The sequence below is a fragment of the Nomia melanderi genome, chromosome 5, assembly GCF_051020985.1.
Source record: "Nomia melanderi isolate GNS246 chromosome 5, iyNomMela1, whole genome shotgun sequence".
Classification (NCBI taxonomy): Eukaryota; Metazoa; Arthropoda; class Insecta; order Hymenoptera; family Halictidae; genus Nomia; species Nomia melanderi.
Window position 1 is genome coordinate 2,532,489 of NC_135003.1, and position 20,445 is coordinate 2,552,933.

At 32.9% G+C, this 20,445-nt stretch overlaps 2 protein-coding genes across 10 annotated transcripts in view; one reads left to right on the forward strand and one right to left on the reverse strand.

Annotated features, from left to right (window-relative positions):
• LOC116424739 (myelin regulatory factor) overlaps positions 1-3,806 on the forward strand; it is a 112,890-nt gene extending 109,084 nt beyond the window's left edge. For 6 of the 9 annotated variants that reach the window (XM_031971525.2, XM_076367592.1, XM_031971521.2 and 3 more), the window contains exon 18: positions 76-3,805. In XM_031971525.2, coding sequence (XP_031827385.1) covers positions 76-150 — 75 coding nt within the window. In that variant the 3' untranslated portion in view covers positions 151-3,805. Of the gene's footprint in view, positions 1-75 lie in introns of all 9 variants that reach the window. The other 3 variants (XM_031971523.2, XM_031971519.2, XM_031971522.2) reach the window with 1 other exon arrangement.
• Positions 3,807-4,187: 381 nt separating this feature from the next.
• Positions 4,188-20,445, reverse strand: part of LOC116424797 (agrin) — a 631,033-nt gene continuing 614,775 nt past the window's right edge. The window contains exons 21-28 of the mRNA XM_031971677.2: positions 19,928-20,155; positions 18,941-19,545; positions 17,051-17,462; positions 16,339-16,592; positions 15,723-15,816; positions 15,421-15,528; positions 14,520-14,694; positions 4,188-13,203 (exon numbers count right to left, since the gene is read on the reverse strand). Coding sequence (XP_031827537.2) covers positions 12,946-13,203; positions 14,520-14,694; positions 15,421-15,528; positions 15,723-15,816; positions 16,339-16,592; positions 17,051-17,462; positions 18,941-19,545; positions 19,928-20,155 — 2,134 coding nt within the window. The 3' untranslated portion in view covers positions 4,188-12,945. The remainder of the gene's footprint in view (positions 13,204-14,519; positions 14,695-15,420; positions 15,529-15,722; positions 15,817-16,338; positions 16,593-17,050; positions 17,463-18,940; positions 19,546-19,927; positions 20,156-20,445) is intronic.

Sequence of the window (20,445 nt, forward strand, 5' to 3'; positions counted from 1 at the left end):
CTCCAGATGCTTTTAAACTGTTTTAAATGGTAACGTTTTGAATATCAACATTAATAAATATATCTTTTTTTCCAGAATATTTGTAAAAACAAACATGGTGTCGATTATTCGGAATACACATTGCACTTTTACCGAGACTGCGATGAGTGAATAACTTCCTGTTGCAGTAAATGCAATTCACAGGAAATTTTATGGCAAGAGTTTACATTTGTAACTGAAAAATTGTTGAATTTATACAGCAGGACCTATTCGTGCCTTCGTAACAACGTATTCCGTCTATTTTGTCGAGCTATAAAATTATAAAGAGTATGTTTGGTAACATAGATTATCAAATGAATCTGTAACTGTATTTTATATGTTATTGCAATATATCATGTAGTGTGACAATGACGATTAACAGATACAATTAGATTTTACAGACTCAACAAGTAAATGTAACGTAGCGGTCTACAACGTTTCATTTCGTTAGACATGTTCGTTGAGGATATATTGGATATTTTAAAATATGAAAGTATACCGTGTAAATGTAGTTGATGGACGACAACGAGTTTCTTGTAATGTTCAAAGAAAATATTCTTTACACTCTTCACTGGAAACACAGGAGCAATACTTACGTCTTACACCTTTATCCAATCAGATTTATAGATAATTAATATACTACGACACTGTCAAGTGTAAAATATTGTACAAAGTGAATGGAACTAGTTAATGTTAAACCTAAATTTTAAAGATCATTAAATGTAAATATTTTTTCATACTGCAACAAGAATAACGCCCATCAACTACGATATAGAATTAGTATATTATTTCTGTAGTTTTTACACTATTTATACTTGTGTACAAATATTATCAGGCAGGTCTACTGACACTGTATTGTCGACAGAAATTTCTATAGTATCGACATTTCAATTAATTCTATATTCTACATGTTCGCATTAATTGTAAGCTATCGATGCTACGTCTCACTCTATATAATATTGATTTTACAAGAACAAAGTTCGTGTCGTAACGATGTGACAACAAGTGATACAATCTCGATTTAATTTAATTTTGTGATTAACAATCAGACGAACAAAGTCGAGGGGACGTACAAAATACTATTGTCATTATTTCGTTTTAATTACTATTATTTAAAGAAATTAATTTCTGTCAATGATTTTGTTTGAAATTCGTATCTTTCGTATGAAAAGAACTGAAGCGAATTTAACGCTTATTCATTTAATTTAATCCGCTTAACGATACATGATTATTTAAAAAGAACGATATTATAGAATTTCAAGTTCCTAAAAGGTATTGTATAATAATTGTGTAATTTCGTATGCTAGAGTTAAGCGAATATGTTTTATTTGCACCAACTATATATATACACACATATATATATATATATATACTATATATATACATATGTATATATATATATATATACTATATATATACATATGTATATATATATATATGTATATATATATATACATAGTTATTAATTGCATGTAAGTAGATTACCACTATTATCATTATTGTTGCTATCGCTGCTATTGTTACTAAAATATTGAAATAAGACTATTGCTGCTGTTATTACCTAATGTCACTATGGATAATCAACATATACATTAAATTCCATTTACAATTTTAATTTCGTAGTTATAAAAAAGCTTTTGTGTTGAATAATTCACTTTTAGGAATAATGGAAAAGTCTCAAAAATATTTAATAATCCATCATCAGTAGGTTGGGGATTTTATGCATTTATAAACGTAAATGTATCAAATCTAAGTGCACAAAGATTTTAATTGAACTTATATTTTATTTTCAATCGAATAAAATCCTTCTTAAAGCATATGAATATTTATAAGCAAGTTTACTGTTATTTTTGTGTTGGACAATATGCTAATAGAAACAACGTAATTGAAAGGTATTGTAAAAATTCATTAATTAATTAATTGCTTTGAATTATATTATGCTTCCAAGAATCGTTGAGAACACTCAAAATTGTTCACGAATTTTTCGTTTATGCCTGAGTATAAATGGTATACACAAGATTTCTGCCGTCCATGCGTTTTTCCTTATTGAAACAATATTTACTCTAACGTATAAACAAATATTAAACTATTCACCGATATATTATATTACAATCGGCGTGTATCATTTTCATATGCGTGAATCGTATATAAAAAAAAATTTATTAATGAGCTATTGTACAATAACACGTAACTCAAGTGCAAGTGTAACGTAAATATTATAAGTCTTCGTTATCACGTAGAATAACTAGATTATTATTCCGAATCGAATTTCCATATGACCATTTGGAAATGTAGCGAGCGTACATTCATTAATTGTATTGTTTAATATATAAACAAACTTCTCAACAAGGAGGAAGTTACAAAGATGACGATCTTCTCAGATTTCTTCGTATCAATATTATTGTAATACGCTGCAATCTTTACGATTAATGTATATAAAAAGTTTAATACGAACATAATATTGATTAGGACACCCTGTATATGATGCTACAGTAATATTAATCTTGTATTTATCGTTATATTTGATTGCAGAATCCAATAAAAATGATTCTGTGTATACGTTCTTGCGAGTTGGTACCAGCGTGATGTATTTAATTCACATAGTATAATATTCTGTTAAAGAATTTGACGTATTATCGACACTTGTACATTTTTTCATTATCATTTGCGCCACCGATGAATATGACGCTTCACTCTCACACGATGTATCGCGTTGTCGTCGAGTTTATTATTATATATTTGTTATTGTTTTATATTTTAATGTATTATATTAATTTCGACTCGTACTCTATATTAGAAGGTCATCGTATCATCTACATGCTTTGAACCATTCATCGGTCACGATTAATTCATTGATGAATATTAATTCATGATTACGAGAAAATGTGAGAGAGCAAGAGAGAATGTGTGTTTGTGACGATCGAAGAACTACCCTACGCACAATTAACTAAAGTGTCATAATGTTCGAACGAAAATGGAAATTTCTATTGTCGAGCTTGAACTTTCTGTTCGGATGAACGGAAATATTCGCCTTTAATCTTGCAGACACTTTTTAGGTGGATGGATTTACGCGTTAGATAGAAAAGAAATTTCTGTTTCAGTGTAAACGACATAATCGATATCATTTAGGTAACCTTAGTAAGATTTGTACATACATTGTAGCGTAGCGAAATGATTACAGTAAAATATTTAGACATAAGGGAATTGAAGTCATATATTTATCGCATTATTGCACCGACAGTAACGAGAAAAAATGAATGAATTGCTCGTTGAAATGGAATTTTCTAACGGTACTCTATGTATTATATTTTCTTATCATTGCTAAGCAAACGGATCAGATGGAGAGAACACATATCTTATTTACTTCAGTTGCAATATAGTTGTTATCAAAGCGATATTATAAATTTATTTTTGTTGAAGGACCTTCTTGATCCTCGTTTTAATTTAAACGATGGGAATTCGACGAATACGGCAATAAACCATGTGTACGTGTGAACGATTGATTCGCTAGTCTCATTAGAAAGTTCGTTCAGATGACATGGTTTCTTTTTTTCTACTGCTAATGTACGCGTATTTCTTAATATGGAGAACTTTGATCGCTCTAATCTCGAGCATTGAATAGTACTATGTTATGTATATTTGAACAAATCAGCATGTAAATGTTATATTCGCATATTTATGAAGGTACTGTTAAGACAAATGCATATAAATATATACAACAACAAACTTGTATTTGTAGGAAAATAAAGATATTGCTCCAAAAAATACATGATTCATTTGTTTACACATCTCGAGGAAGTTAAATATAGAGTCACTTAGATTTTACAAAAAGTAATTAAAATGATGCCTTTTACATTTATTTAATATTTCATTTTTCCGTCTATAATTTCCTGTGTTCTCAAAATAAAACGATAATTACACTTCTAAATTAAATATATTTTTGAGTTTCATATACATGTCGAAAATTATTCTATCTCGTAAATATTTTAGAAATTAATTTACCTTATAAATTTTAGAAATTATTTTACTTTCAGTAAAATGTGGAAATTATTCTATCCTTTATTATATATCTTGAAAATTGTAACTTAATAAAAAATAGAACAAATTATTATTAAATTACAAACGTAAGGATTGGACAGGATCGTCGAATGAAACAATACATTCAAGATAATCGCATAATTTATATTTGTATATACAGTCACTTTACAACGCGTACTTTAGTTATACATTGTAGCTCACAAATACTTTAGGTCAGTGAACGGCGAGTGGTCGCAGTAAAGACGGTATCAAAGTAAAAAAACTAATTCAGATGATCGCTCTGCTGCGTGGGTGTCCTTCGCACGAAACAAATACGACACGGAACAGTTTTCTTAAAGGAAGTCTCAGCGATTCGTTTCCTTCGGTCGAGTATGCGGGACGCGTCTCGCTTATCCCGCTGGAAAGCGATGAATTTTTAGGTCATCGAGCTTTTACGGATAGAAAAATTGATTCTATCGTGTTTACCTAGATTGGCAGTAAATAGTCAGGCGTGGATTTGGATCATCATTCGTTTTCTTACTCTTTAGTATCATTGTCAGGTTTCACCGTAGCAGTAACAAAGTTAATTAATCGACCAAGGTCACACTTTCCATCCTTAGATTCGTACTTCCGGTTCTTACACTTGGAGTCTTACATATGACTAATTTTTTCTTTAATTTATATGTTCAATATATTCTTTTCTTAATCATTTGTATAGATCGACGATCTGGGCATACAGTAAACCATACACTTTATTCTTTATTGTATATAATTACAATAAAATTAGTTGAAGATTGCTTAATATGAATTAATACAAACATTCACCGCAAATAATGCAACTATTTCTGTTACGTACGTTTCAATAGAATGTAAACTTGAAGTAAACCACTACGAAAAGCTTTATTAAGCCACGGTATAGTTTCTCACAAGGGTTTTGCGAAAAGATAGTCCAGTATTATAAAATAATCAATTCCTAAGAATTATTTTAAATATTCTTATTTTTCATGGTATATATAATTTATTAGTTACTTATTCTCGCCAGGAACACATGTTCATTTAAAACTTACAATGACTCACATTGAACAAGAAATATTATAAAACAATTATCATTTCATGGACAATAATTTAATACAACGATAAAATGGAATAGTATAGATCTATGTAAACCAGTGCTAAGATAGAATTTCTGTGACCTTGGTCATTAATTCCACTTCGACTGCAGTTGTCCATTTGGATCTTACATTGGAGTTTCAATAGTTTCTTTAAATTTCCAAGCAAGCAGGACAACATCTTTATTGGCTTAGTTCGTACCGTTCCGTCTCATATACATGGTACATTTCACTTGTAGGATAATACATTTTTCGGCACGGGTATGCTAACGTTACATCGATGATCATTCGTGGAAGAAATATGGTCCTCTTAACACTAGAACTACAGCGTCCGACAAAATGATGAATTTCAGCTTTCTTATTTCATAATTATTGGTATCTTAAAAGTGTTAAATATTTAAAATGATTTTAAAAATAGATAGTTTCACTTAAATACTATAATGAACGCATAAAAACATCGAAAAAATCTATTGTTACAATGTTTATAAGGCTTGCATATTAATTATATTAAATGCTAGTTCTAGTGTTAAGGTTAGTCATTCGATTGTCGTTACTACGTGATCGACAGTGGAAACTGATAAACGCAATAAAGTTAACAACGCTTTTGGAACATTTTATTAGTTTCATTGTAATGATGTTCTTGGGAAGTAAAGTGATTTTATTGAAAAATTGGTTATAGGGTTCCAAAAGACATTGGAAGGACTATAAATACGTTTTACTTTAGTTAAAAGTACACTAGCGGATGAAATAATAATTTTAATAGTACTAAGAGTTACAATCTAATTATTTAATTTTGATAGAATGATATTACGACTTATAATTTAATTATTGAAAAATATAAAGACCTTACATTAAAAGATTTCATCTAATAATAATGTTCATTTAATTTTTATTAACGCAATTGTTCTTGTCTTTTTATCGAATTATAATTTCATCTATTTAAATTGTAACTAGACTGTGGATTTCATTCGTTTATTCTGATACACGATAATGTTTATAACAATAGCATTTAGAAAATAAATTGTATTATGTCACTTTATGTAACTTTAAATGGTCAATAAGACAATAGTCATTTCAAGGGAAAAAATCGAAAATAATGGAAGAAAACGGAACAAGATAGGAATTATTAAAACGACAAAAAATAAAAATAGCTATAGCTAGTAATTATTTTAACCATAAAATTAAGTTTAAAATCTACGATATTTATAGGATATCTAATAATATATAGCATACCTATAACACATTCCAAGTAACGCAACATATGACGCAAAACATTTTTACAAACTAGCAATGCATTACAAAAGTAACAAACATTTAATGTACAAATGGCACATCAAAGAATGTAAGATACACGAACGCAAGAATTTTAATATGAATTCATAATAAAAACCAATTAAATTGTAATTGAATAAAGACTACAACATATCTCTGATTTTCACGAAATACTCTATGAAAATGGCACTTCCCATAATATATTATCAGTTAAATATAATTAGAATAGGATTTCGCAATGTCGATCGATCGAAGCAACAGTTCTCCGTTGGAATTCCAACAATACCCGTGCCTCCGTTTGCCAAATTAGCGCACAATCGTTTCCCATCTCTCGTTTCCGAAGTTACTGGCCGTAAATTCGTTCCGATATGTTGAACAATAAGGTTCCTTTAGAGGATAGAAAAAATCACGCATCAAAAGTGAGGATATGTGAACGATATTGCTCGCGATCATTTCGATTCTCGCGCGTTTACCAACGAGGAACACTTTTACGTACAGTCGTGACTATGATCGTCCGAGGACGAACGTTACCATCGAGCTTCCTCGGTATAGGGGCCAGTCGAGCGCAATAAATCGATAGATATGACGAAGATATGATCCGTTTGCGTTTACAATAAAAAACGATATATCAAAAACGTTCGTGCAAGCATACCTTCGAAACGAACGAACGCAATAAAACATTTGTTTTAAAATGTATACGGGGCCAAGCTTGAAGACGTTCACGTGATTCCTCGGCAATTACGAGTTTGGTCGATGCTCGTTCCTTCGAAGAATCTTCAGAGCGACGCGAACGTCTTCGTCGAACGTTTCCAGACAGAAATTGGTCTTACATATACGCTAACACATTCGCTGTCGCTGACGTAATATTTCGTCCCTTTAGAAGCTACTTCTGTGTATAGCGTTCTTGGATTCATACGAGTATTGATTGGAAAATTATTGTATAAACAATACGATTTTTTTACGTTGTAAAAAATAGATTTTTTCAATAGATGCTAACAAGTATTGAAACAATCATTGACAATAATTTTATAATTAGTTTGAGTAGTAATTGTTAAGTTTAATAATAGTTGAAAATGCGTAATAAATTAGTATTGTTGAGTGTCTTGTACAAGTATAAATTTAAAAATTAAACATACTGTAAGTCAGTTTGGTACGTCAGTCAACCTGTGTATTATAAGAAAAATATTTCAAAGTGAAATTGTGTCATAAACAACTTCCAGTTTTAGTGGGGTAAAAAATCAGCGGCAGCGAAGGTATTAATAACAAATCGACTTTTATAGTATAAAAGATCATGCGTGTCGAGGATATGTATCGTGTCCGCACTTAAACTCTAATTATGCAGGAGTGCGCTCAAAATAATCTTAGAATTACAGTAAGCTCCGGGTTAGTTCTCAGTTCGGATTAGTGCAACGACTTCACCTCGGATTAGCGGCACTATAACCACTTTAACTACCGTTTACCACTCTATTACACTCTGCTCTTCCACTATTATTGTGTATACCTCAGTCTCAATACATTTAGACAATATACTCCCCGGTTTAGCGTTCTTTCAACGGCACGATTTCGTTGCACCAATCCATGCCTTACTGTACTTAATTCATCGCCGGTTTCTTATGTCTACGAAACATTTATTTAGTTAGTTTACTTTATTTTTACAGATTAAATGATTCGGTGACTGAGCTGGAAAGGTTCGACGAACGTGAAATTGCGATCCTTAATAGTGAATTCGATAATTAACACTTTGCCCGCCGTGGCAGCCAGATATCTTTTAGTTTGACAATAGAAATTAATATATTAGGGTAAAATATTACACGAAATAATTGTGATCGATACGTTTAGGTAGCTAATATTCTATTCAATATAATGCATCTTCCCAATGATGCATGAAAACATTTTCTAGGAACAAGTTTATTAAGTGATCTAAATATTGCTTTACAATTCCGCTCTTAAAATACAAAGCACCCAAATATCGTTTTTTCTCGTGTGTTAATGAAGAAAGTATATCATGCATTATCGATTAAAATTATACATTGATTTAAACATGTTTAAATTCATACAGTTTGGTAAAAGGTAAAAGTTATGATCGTTAAAAATCATCGCTTGTATTAGCGATGAACAATATTTAATAAAGTATCTTTAAAAAAATTAAATTACAAATTTAAAATTGATTAATGTAGGGTGACATTTTTTATATAGTATTATTATAAATCATTAGTGTATTGCTCACCACAGTCTTATACAGTTTCAACATCGTTTACTCTCCTTTAATCAAGATACTCGTGAAACTGTATAGATTCCAATTGTCTCTTTCCTTGTTATATTAATGATACTTTACTTAAATATTCATAGTAACTGTTATGGGAAAAGAACCGAATATGTTGAGAAGCAACTTTTAATTTGGCAGCCAAAGTGTTAATTTTACGATGAACTTAGGCTTCCGGTTCAACGCTACGTTCGACGCGGTTGATGAGCAGAGGGAAGAACACGTTGACAGAGACAACTTCTTCGTTTCCTGACGAGTGACGGAGAATTGAATGTGAGAAGGCCGTCATAACGACGGTTTTGATGAACATTTACGATTAATTAGGTCGTCCTGGCGAATTATTTAGGTCCAACGTATGCACGTGCGCGCGCGCGCGGGGTATACACTAAACGACAATTAATTCGTAGATTAGCGCGTTAGATTTATTTACAAGTATTCAAGGTGTCGCATCATTTGTGATACACTTGACAAGATGATGATTCCTGAAAAGGAATAATTTTTTTTTAGCTTGGAAGTTAAGAACACAATTTTCCTTAATATAGCTGTGTATGGAAGAAACTACATTTCGAAAATGTATCTGTTAACCATTCGTGTTAATGATTAGTAGAAAACCTGGGTATTAAAAAGATACAGGAGTTTTATTTTTTAGACATGCAATCTCTGGATTGGATAGTATTCTTTAGAATTTGGTATTCTTTAAAACAATTATTTTAAAATGATTCCTTTGCGAAATATGTTATAATTTCTATTTAGAAAACTATTAAACAAAAACAGTTATATTTGAGTGTATGAAGTAATCCAAATATAATTTTTTATGGTAATAATAAAATTACTGAGACATGAATATTTTTTGAAATTTCTAATATTATAGTAAATGTTTTTTAATCTTTATGTAAACTTATAAACCAGAACATATTTTATTTTGCACTTTGATCTCCTTTTCCATAAAAAATCAATCCTGCGGTGGATATACCACAAACAATGTGTCACCCTTTATATGCGTTGTGCAATTGTCCTCTCTTTTTATGTACGTTTTCACGTAGACACTCTTCAGTGATTATCCAATTACACACAAGCGATTATTAAACAGTATGCGAGTCGTCTGAGAGGAATAAAATATTTCATTAAGAGAATAAAGATATGAATAAACTGTTTCGAAGTGCTTCGAATCAAAAAAATTTTTGCAGACAATATTTTATCGTAACTTTAATCGCTTAAGAATCATTTATCCGTTCTCAGATAACTAGATCACACTTATTATGGATTGATGATTTTCTGTCGACAGTCCGGGAATCGAATCGTCTCCCAGGAATATTGACAATCTCAAATTCTAAAGAGACTGAGCAGACTAGAGAATATAATTAAAAACTGAATTCAGTACCAAATAAATAGTATTTATTAAATATTTTATGCTTATGTGTACCTACGTGCCAACAACTAGGTGCCAACTAGGTGTTAAAAACTTAAAGAATACTTCTATAGAATTAAATTGAACAGATAATTAATGGCCGATATAAGCTAAAGAACAATCTTCAGGATGAAAAATAATATAAATGGAAGTGTACAATAGCTAAAATTAGAAATATTAATATAATGAAAGTAAATTTCCTTGGATAATGGTAAAATTAATAAATACTCTATTATCATGAATTGATAATATTGTAAATAATAATACTTCTCTGTTAGAATAAATAAAGAACTGACAAATAATTCAAGCAATTAAACCCTATAGTATCTTTTTAAAAATTAATATTTAAGACAGAAACAAATTCTTGTCGCTTCATGTCAACCTACATAAAAGTTCTTTCAAATCTGATTAAATCGTTACATCATTAAATAATTGTAATTAATATTAATCTTCATAAACAATGAAATGCTATTTTCGATCCTAATCCAATAAATCATTTTACGTTCATAACAAAATAATTATTTCGTATCGAATTCGTTAAGGAAGTCTATAAAATCATAAATTTATATTAAAGGAAATCCAAAAAGCAAATGTATAGTTGATAAAAAGTAATTTTACGAACATTCAGTCGTAATATTCTGACAAATTACAATGCTAAATATGCCATCGCCAATAAAAACATTCTGAATTAATTAAACCTAAAAGTTATCAGTTAAATAAATAGAACTACAAAGAGTGACTTAAAAATGGAGTCAAATAAATGACAGGAATGACTCGTCGTACCAACTGAACAATTGAAAATCTCGGTTACTCTATAAAGGAGACGATTCGACGCCATTATCCACCGTCACGCATTGATTTCGCGTTTCGTCAATTCTAACACGCTCACACTCGAATCGATGACCCTGTATCAAGAAGAAATTTATCGTGATCGTTAGACGATCTGCTGTTGTAATTTGTACCGAACTACGCATACACTTGTCTCGCAAAAACTCATCGGCACATGTTCCCCAACAAGGTTTTTTTAATTAGAAACAAGACATTCAGTGAATATAGATAACGTGATTCACATATTTCTCACTAAGACCGAGATCCCATGCGTGTTACTTTCAGTTTGCGTACTGAACGCGCCAACAGCTGTAAATATATCATTCTAGGCACAATTTTATTTTAACAGAACAGTGCAACTTGCGATGAAATGTATGCGTAGTTTGAATTTCGCACGGACTGTCGAACGGAAATGGAGTGTCTTTGAGGCCTGAAGGTTCCGCGACGCTTTATCATTCGAAACGAATTGTAAAAAGACATCGTTGACCATTAAATTCTCCGTATACCCTACGTAGAATTCGATTGCGGTGTCCATTAAATGGAATGTAATCTTTATAGTGGTGTATATATAATATTTTATATTCATTATTTATATTTATATTTATATTTATATTCATATTTATATTTATATTTATATTTATATTCATTATTTATATTTATATTTATATTTATTTTCATTATTTATAGTTATATTTATATTCATATTTATATTTATATTTATTTATATTTATATATATATATATAATATAATATATTATATATATATATATATATAATATAATATATTATATATATATATATATATAATATATCTATTCTTCTGCGCATTTGTAAAAAGCCTTGTCTGCCTAGAAACAACATTGTACAGTGTGTATCTGTTTCCTCGTATATATTGTTGCGTGTGGTACGTATAGACGCGTGTGTTCGTGTACCTGTATACGGTTCATTATTTTTTTTCGTTTTATTCGTTTCATTTTCTTCTCTACTGGCATAAATCAACAAGTCCTTTAAAATACATTTCCTCTATTCTGTTAATCCACGATCGTTAAATCTCTCTACCGGAAACACTCAAACATAACACCGATTTATCGCTTCGTTATTTTTTTTACTTTATCATCATTATTATTATTATTGTTATTATTAATGTTATTATTATTAATATTATTATTATTTTGTTTTCTCACCCCCTCGATATTTATTTAGTACCTCCCCGCCATCCGCCCGCGCCGCGTCTCACGGCGTCCTCTCCTCCTCTCCCGTCTTTTTAGTCAGTCTTGGCATCGTAAAACATTTATAGGTGCTTCGATATATCATTAACTTACAGAGTAACGACTAACGATTACCGATAAGTCTTCCTAAACCCCGTTCAAACTCTGCTACCTTCATCCATTCACACCGTCGTTCTTCATTTTGTGCTTCCCCACGCTCCCCTTTGTGCCATACACCCTCCCCCTTTCCCCAACCCTTTTATACGTATACGCGTTAAATTCATACATACATACATATATATCCATATGTATATTAATCTCGTCGCCTTAAAAATATATTATTGTCCTTCGATGAGAACGTAGCATTTAACGCGATGCTCCATTATTATACGTTCCTCCTCTTCTTGTTCTGCTTAATCCTCTTCGTAATTCTCTTCTTCCCCTTTCGTCCGTCTGTACACTTATTCGAACGAAAATAAATATCCTCCCCCAAATGGCACGATTCATCGTTCACTTCGGAGTTCCCTTCGTACGACTTTGGCAGGAATCACGTGTTCACCCCCATCGTCTTCGGTTCCGTTGCCGTCAGCCATCTTGCTTCCCTTTTCCTACTGTTCCCCGCTTTCGTTGAACTTCCTCCCGTTCCCTCTCTCCTATACGTCCCGCTTCCTCCGAATTAGAAGCGAGAGTCCTCAAAGGGTTCTTCTAAGCGTTCGTGTTTTTAGGCTGGTGCTAACTCGTCGAAGACAAAGACGCCGTCCAGTCGGCGAGCGTGGGCAGGGGCGACGTCACGTTGACGATCGTCGTTAGCGGGGTTCGTTATCATACGTCGTTGTCGTGACAGTGCTCAATCTTCCGCCTGGCGAGCTGAAGCCGTCGTTTGTCCACCACGAAGTCGGACACGCAGCCTTTGATGCCGCGGTGGCCGGGCTTTCCGCCGACGAACAGTTTGCCGTTCGTGGTTAAGAGCGTTGCTTCTGTGGACATCTTGATCGGGGTAAAGTCGTCGATCTGTATCATCGTCGCGCGCCGCCTCCTCGACGCACGGATGTGATGGAACACGCCGTCGTCCACTCGTTCCTGAAATGAGGATTTCATTTAGAGGTGGTTTACTCGTTGGCGATTGTTAGCAGGGCCGCGCCAACCCGAGGGTGCAAAAGGTGCACAGAATACGGGCGATAACGTAAATACGGCGACGAAAAGCAAGTGTCTAATATTTATTTTATGCTCTTAATATCTAATTTGAATTATGCAATTCAGTATCATAATCATTAACCCTTTGAGTGCTGAATACTCCTAGCTGAAACGTTCCGTGTGGACGGAATAGCTTTTTCGATTATCCGAAGATTAGTGAATTATGCTAATTTATATAATTAATTAAGTTGTTATTAAATCTTAATAGTAATTCCCCAGTTTCACCAAACTGAATAATGCTAAGAAATCCGTATATTGATCATATACATTGATAATTTTCACCATGGCACGTGTAAGATTAAAACGGTTGAAAACGCATGTATGTGCCTATAATTCACAGCGATGACTTTTGCTGGACGGATATATGCGCCTACAAGATTCAAGGGATTAATTGCATGGAGAGTGAAACAGCGTACGATATTGCAGCGGAGCGTCATTGAAAGATCCTAATGATGTTTTTCAATTTTTTAAGGAGAGGTTAATGAAAGTGTGCAATCGGACAGCAAACTTCACCCGGATTGTGACTTTAACACGGACGTGATTGCTAGGCTAAGGTTTTTATCTTAAGATATAAGTGTAAATGTTAATTAGACTGCGGATCTGTATGCAAATTCAAATTTTTGAGAATACAATGGAAGACTACGATTACGATAAAAAATTTGGTTTCTTCTAAGAAACGATATAAAAAACACTACACTTTGGCTATTTTGCATACTTTTTGCGTGGTGTGTATTCCGTGGAATTTTGCACTTGCAAATTTCCTATGAATATATAAAAATCCGTATTCTAATGATAATATTTGATCTAACTATTCGTTGATGATGGCTAGATTGTGGTTGTTATTTAAATTTTAATACAATAATATTTGATGTATGATGCGAGGAGATTCACTGATTAGTAATGGTTGAGTGTGGTGTTTATTTGAGAGTTAATTGTGAGTGTAATGATATTTGATTTATTATATAGATAATAGTTTCAGAATTTTTTCAAGATCAGCGTTTCTGATGATTTTATAAATTGTAATGTTTAAGACCATTCAAAATTTTATTCACCAATTTTTCTAAATCTAGCAAACATGGGTTTAAAAATGAGTGTTTTCGAAGTTATAAATAATCTCTTGTTTCGATTAAAATGACTAATTTTATTGTTTCGGGAGATACCGTATCGAATAAAAACTAAAATTATAGTAAGTGAATACAAACCCTGCTTCTCAAAGACACGTGCTCGGATTTGCTCTTGTACGTAAGAACCACTTGACCATTGTGCAACGACAGCATAAGATGTTCAACTTTTCCCCTTCCAATCCAAGCGATCAGACCCTCCGAATGCGTTGTACGTAGTCTCAGTTCGAACCTGTTCGATTGCTGTCCTCTACGCCTAAAATATCATTTGCTATTAATCGTCATATCTCATTCCAGTTTTCTAACACTGATCTACTGTGCCGTGGGACGTGAACGTTACACATACAGGCAAGCATTACAATAACTTGAAACGAAGAAATACATTATAACTGACTACCCTTCGATTCTGCTTAATCTACTATACGACTAATATATTTAATAGTTTCGTCTTCATTGACTTCTTCGAAAGCAAATTTTCTAGGAGTAAATAGAGATGATTTTTGTTTATAATGAGATACACTTTACACAATTCATACAAAATAAAGAAAAAAAGTAACTATAAATAAATACTATATAAGTTGGTATCTATATGCTGGTGTCCTTGAAGAAGTCAATTTTAGTTCTTTCGTCAGGCATGAAAATAACAAGACACATATTTCATCAATTTCGACTAACATCATATAAAATTTTCATTCTTCTCAAATATTCTAAGAAAAGTAGTGAATTATGATTAAATAACAGTTAAATTGTCTTTGATGACTGCAAAAGTTTAATAAGATAATTAAACACCGCATCACTTTAGTACTGAATTATACTTCCATAAAGTGATTCGAAAAATGTTTACGCGATCAGACTGGAAGGGTATCATAGCGTGTTGTACTTTGAAACAACTAGAACGATGCACGAAACGATACACGGGCCAAAAGGGAATACATTCTTCCCTTCAACGAGTACACCACAGCTATTCTTCCTAGAAACTTACTCCGTGTAATCGTAACTGTCGTACTCGTAGTCGACGTCCTCCTCCAAGTCGTAGTCGGAGTAGGACTCCTCAAAGTACTCGCCGAGGGTAGTGTTAGTCGAGTTAGTACTAGTTGGTGTTACACAATCAGAAGGTTAGTGATAATTTCGTTCGTAAGGATCTAGTTAGTTCTACCGTTTTTACTAAATGTTATCGGACAGCCTAACTCGGTGCCCCTAATACGGAATACCTCGAGAGGTGTGCTGCGGTGGTCTAAGAAATGTATGATAAAAATGTCGGATAAACGATCGGCGCGGCTTTACCTTCTTCCATTGCGGTGCCTGAACTGTAGGAAATTGTCGCCCTTGAAACGGACAGGTCTTTCAATTAGTTCGGTGGATACATCGTAGCCCATGACTAGAAAAGTAGAAGCGTAATATATGAGCCCTTAGCGACTCTTGTATTGGAAGTTTATTAATTATTATAAATAATGATTAACTTAATTGATTATAGTAAGTTACTTATCATTAACTTAATTAATTATGCTAAATTAATACTAGTCACCTTAGTTAATCATACTACGTTAATGGCAATTAACTTAATGTTGAAATAAAAATATTTAGTAAAAACGAATACAAATTTTACTTTATATTTTAATAAATAATGATATTGTGACAGATATTATGAAAAAATAAGAAAAACTGAAATGTCACGTTGGAAAAAGCTACATATGGATCAAATGAAATTAATAGTTAAACATATATTGATTTATGCAATTTCCTATTTAATAAAAAAATCGCTTCCTACTTTTTTAAATACAGGATTTCAGTTTATTTTATTCGTCTACTTCTCAATTAGGCAGGTTAATCAAGATTCTACTGTACACAACAATTTTTACAGTTTGATTAGACTGTGCAGAAGAGCAAGCGATGAACTTACAAAATTCGCAATGGAGGCCATTGTAACCACTAGCACACTTGCACAGATAGCTGTTCAGAAGAGGTAAACACACTCCGCCGTTGTGACAAGGATTCTCGTTACTGGGACACGGCGCACCATCGTAAATCTCCGTGTTGTGTTGAGTAACATTCACTGCTAGATTCTGGTACGTTTTCCCGTTCACCATCAGCCTTTGCACTGCGCCTACTAATCCTGTCCAGACTCCTGCTAACCGATGAACCTCTCGCCAGTGTCTGCAATTGAAATAAAATTCATTCCCACTATACCACAAACAACATTCTAACGTTTCATAATGTTCAAATTTAATTTTTCACTTGGCATCTTCAAACACTAATACGATTTGTAAGTACTTTGTTATAATAATTTACTGACACGTTTTATAAATACACAGTACTTTATTCTAAAATTTACACAATTGTTTTAAATAATAACTAAAACGTAAAAATTCAATTTCAAAATAAGAGCAGTTTAAAAGGATTCGTTCATTATTCATATAAGTGCAAGAGGAGCTATGATATATAATAATCACATGGATCATCCAGTGGATTACCAATTCTCTCGTAAGAAGTGACTAATAACGAAATATATATGTTTCAGCATCAAAACAAATTGTAAGTGGGATTCATTGGTCAAAATAAAATCTACATTATATATACGACCCTAATAGCGTGTAATTAATTTTCGGACGTACTTAACACCGCCGACGTAAAGCGGCATTTCCAAATTCAGCTCCGTTAATGGACTCCCGGACAATCCTCTGGCGACCGTTCCGTCGTCTAATTGGAGAACGCCTTCTCTGCCGAGTCTGCTGATTCGAACGCAATGCCAGGTGTCGAGGGTAACTGGGTCCGGGGAAGTGATATTGGCGATGCCGCTGCCAAGATTGAATCTGAACTCCAATTTACCGTGGATCAAGTTCAGACTAATGAAATCGCCCCGGCCGTTGTTCAGTTGGCCATTGTAAAGAAGTAAACCATCACTAGCGTGCGTGAGGAACCACAACTCGATGGAGAACGCTTTCGCCACGCCGTCTAGACACGGCAGCTCCAGGAAACCGTCCCCAGACATTTCGGGTATTAACAATTCCGTTAGTTCTGCATCCACTGCAATCAGTCCGGGATTGCGTACGTTAATAGCGAGCGAGGCGCGACAGACGTTCTTCGTCTGAATTCGGTGATCAGTGAACCCTAAGTTTCATGCATTAATAATGTGACTGAATTATTGTTAAATACTTTGTCATACCATATTGAATTTATAATTATTTATAAATTTATAAATATATATAGATTTTATTTGTTACTATATGTAGACATATAGTTTATTATTTTAGTTCAATTGATTCTTTTCGTGCATTCGTATGTTCAGATTATTATTCTTTTTCTCCTTAATTTGTAATGAAAACACTAGTTGCAACATCATTGTTTGATTTCTTTTTCGGAGATTGAATATTTCTGTAGATTGAGTTGTAATACAAAAGTTAAAATTCAATAGAAATTTGTTGTTCCCGGGGAAAGTTTTATTAAATTGTGAAAAAAATAAGATAAAGGGAAGATTACGCTATGTCAATTTGTAAGAAAGTTTTGATTTTGTTTTTAATTTAATATCCCTTTCTTGGGAAAAGTGAGTTTCTGTTTAACACCGATTTCTGTATTATAATTTGGTCTAGGAGAATATTAAGACTAGGGAACAATGGTTTAATGATTGCGATCCTGGTACTCGCGCTTTCATTAGAAATTAAGAAATCTGGAGCGAGCTGAGCGTAGAGTACTGCGATGAGGTTCTGAGAATTAAGGAGATTCTACAAGGTGGCGCAAAAGTTGGTTACTGATGTAATATAATTATAGTTTCTTTAACCCATTGCCTTATAACAATACATCAAATTCGTAGAAAAAATTTTAAAGATAATTTGCCATGGATAAATATTACCTCTGTTATCAATTATTATATTTCAGTGCAGATACAGACATAGAATATGCCTAAAATTTGTCCCTTTTTTCAATAAATTATTAATGGTAATGTAGTTGTATCGATCACAATTGAAAAATAAATCGTAGGGCAAGGGTTTGAATTACTAACATTTATGTGTATACATTTTGCAACCATTCTTCCTTTTTTCTCTTTCCTACATTTTCTGCATTACTTTTTCAATATTATCATAATTAAACTATTATCAAACGGACTATTAATATTTCATTACAATTCAAATAGCGCCAAATAGAAGATTATTTGATATACAAAGAATCTCAATATACTCAGACTAGTACAAAAAGATAGCACACTATATAGGTACTACCGTTAATTTTATAAATATGAAGTGAAGTATTAAAAAAAAGCAATGCATTTTTTTTTAATTTTCAATTATTTTCTAATATAGTAAGTCAAACTCTCCCGCTCTAGTAATAAACCTACTAAAGCACAAAAATAACTCACTATTTTTATTATTAAAAATAAAAATTTATGATCATGTAGTGTTATCCTTGTATCATAGAATACATGAAAACTTAATGTCTCATTTTCTCAAGAACGCTATAAATGAATACCCGCATTGAATTCCTTGACCCCGAAAAATCGATCAACTCACGAATCTCGCAGTGTTCTCCCGTTCGTCCAGGTGGACACTTGCACACGTAGCCGCCTTGCGGAAGGATGTCGCAGGTGGCGCCATGTTGGCAGGGCTCGCCGATGCAAGGATCCAGCGATTCCTCGCAGTTCCTGCCAGTGAACTGCGGCGGGCAAATGCATCTGTAATCTGGAGGATCGTATTTCTCCACAGCGTAATTCCCGTGCTCGTAATTCGTTTCGTAATCGATCTCGTAATTGTAATCGCATTTAGCCGACGTGCAACGTTTGTTCACGTTTTTCTTCGACCTTCGTTGGTCGATCGCGGTGCAATGAGATCCTTTACAGCGAACGATGTTCACGCCGTTCTTATTTCTGTTCTTCCCACGTTTCTCGATTCTTCTGCACTCACGACCGTCGCACAGGTCTTCCTCGAAAATCGGCTGGCACGTTGCACCGTTCTGGCAAGGTAGATTTGCGCATGCATTTTCCCCACATTCTTTTACGCGATAGGTTTCTAGAATGTCCTTGTCGTGGCCCACATGAAGATCTACGAAGTTTCTGTTAATTTTTAGTTTTCGGATACAACCGAGGAACCCATGGTTTGTTCCAATGTTGTCGTATACTCTGAAAGGATGAATATGAATGAATGAATTTCTGTGGGAAATGTTAAAAATACTAGATGTTTACTGAAATTGATTTGTGCAATCTTTATATTATTTTTATTGTCGTTTTAATAGCGTTAATCTCTTGTAACAGGATTTATTTTTAAATTACTATATTTTAAACATTAAAAGTTGTTCCAAGAAGAAATGAAGAAATTATCAAATTTAACAATTATTGCGAATAAATTAAATATTAGTTTTTCCAATTAAAATTAAATGATATTATTTATAAAATCGCTTCATTAATGAGTGTTCGAATGTTTTTTTACACAGGATTGTAATTTTTATTGAATTTTGGGCTAACATTCTTCCATTCGAGGACAGCCTGCACAAAAGACACTTACTTGGTGAAGTTTGTGGGCATGTTTCCGATATACGTGTTCTGGTTCAAGTCCAACGACTTCAGCATCCCTTGACTCTGACCGGCTACGTCCTCTCCGTCATTGAAAATCAGGACACCGTCCTTGTGGTACCTCTTAGCTGCCACACGATGGAACGTTTTCATAGTGACCCTTTCAGGAGAAGTTAGAATCACCGGACCGTTTCCCAAATTGTATCGAAACTGCACGTGTCTGTCAGAGAAGTTACAAAGAGATGTTTACTACGGAAACTACGAAGCTTTTGAAGCAATTTGACTACATGTTTAATTTACATCATGCACCTATACACTTTAGTTTCGCATTTAATTAAACCGATGAACAATCGTTAAAATGATTAGATTCTGTATTTTTGTAATATTCTCATAATGGATTGTAAATTTCATGCATTTATATGTACAAGGTGTGCAGCAAATTTCCATATAAACTCAATCAGCACTTTCTATATCTAAAAATAATATTAAATTGTCATATAAATAGTAATA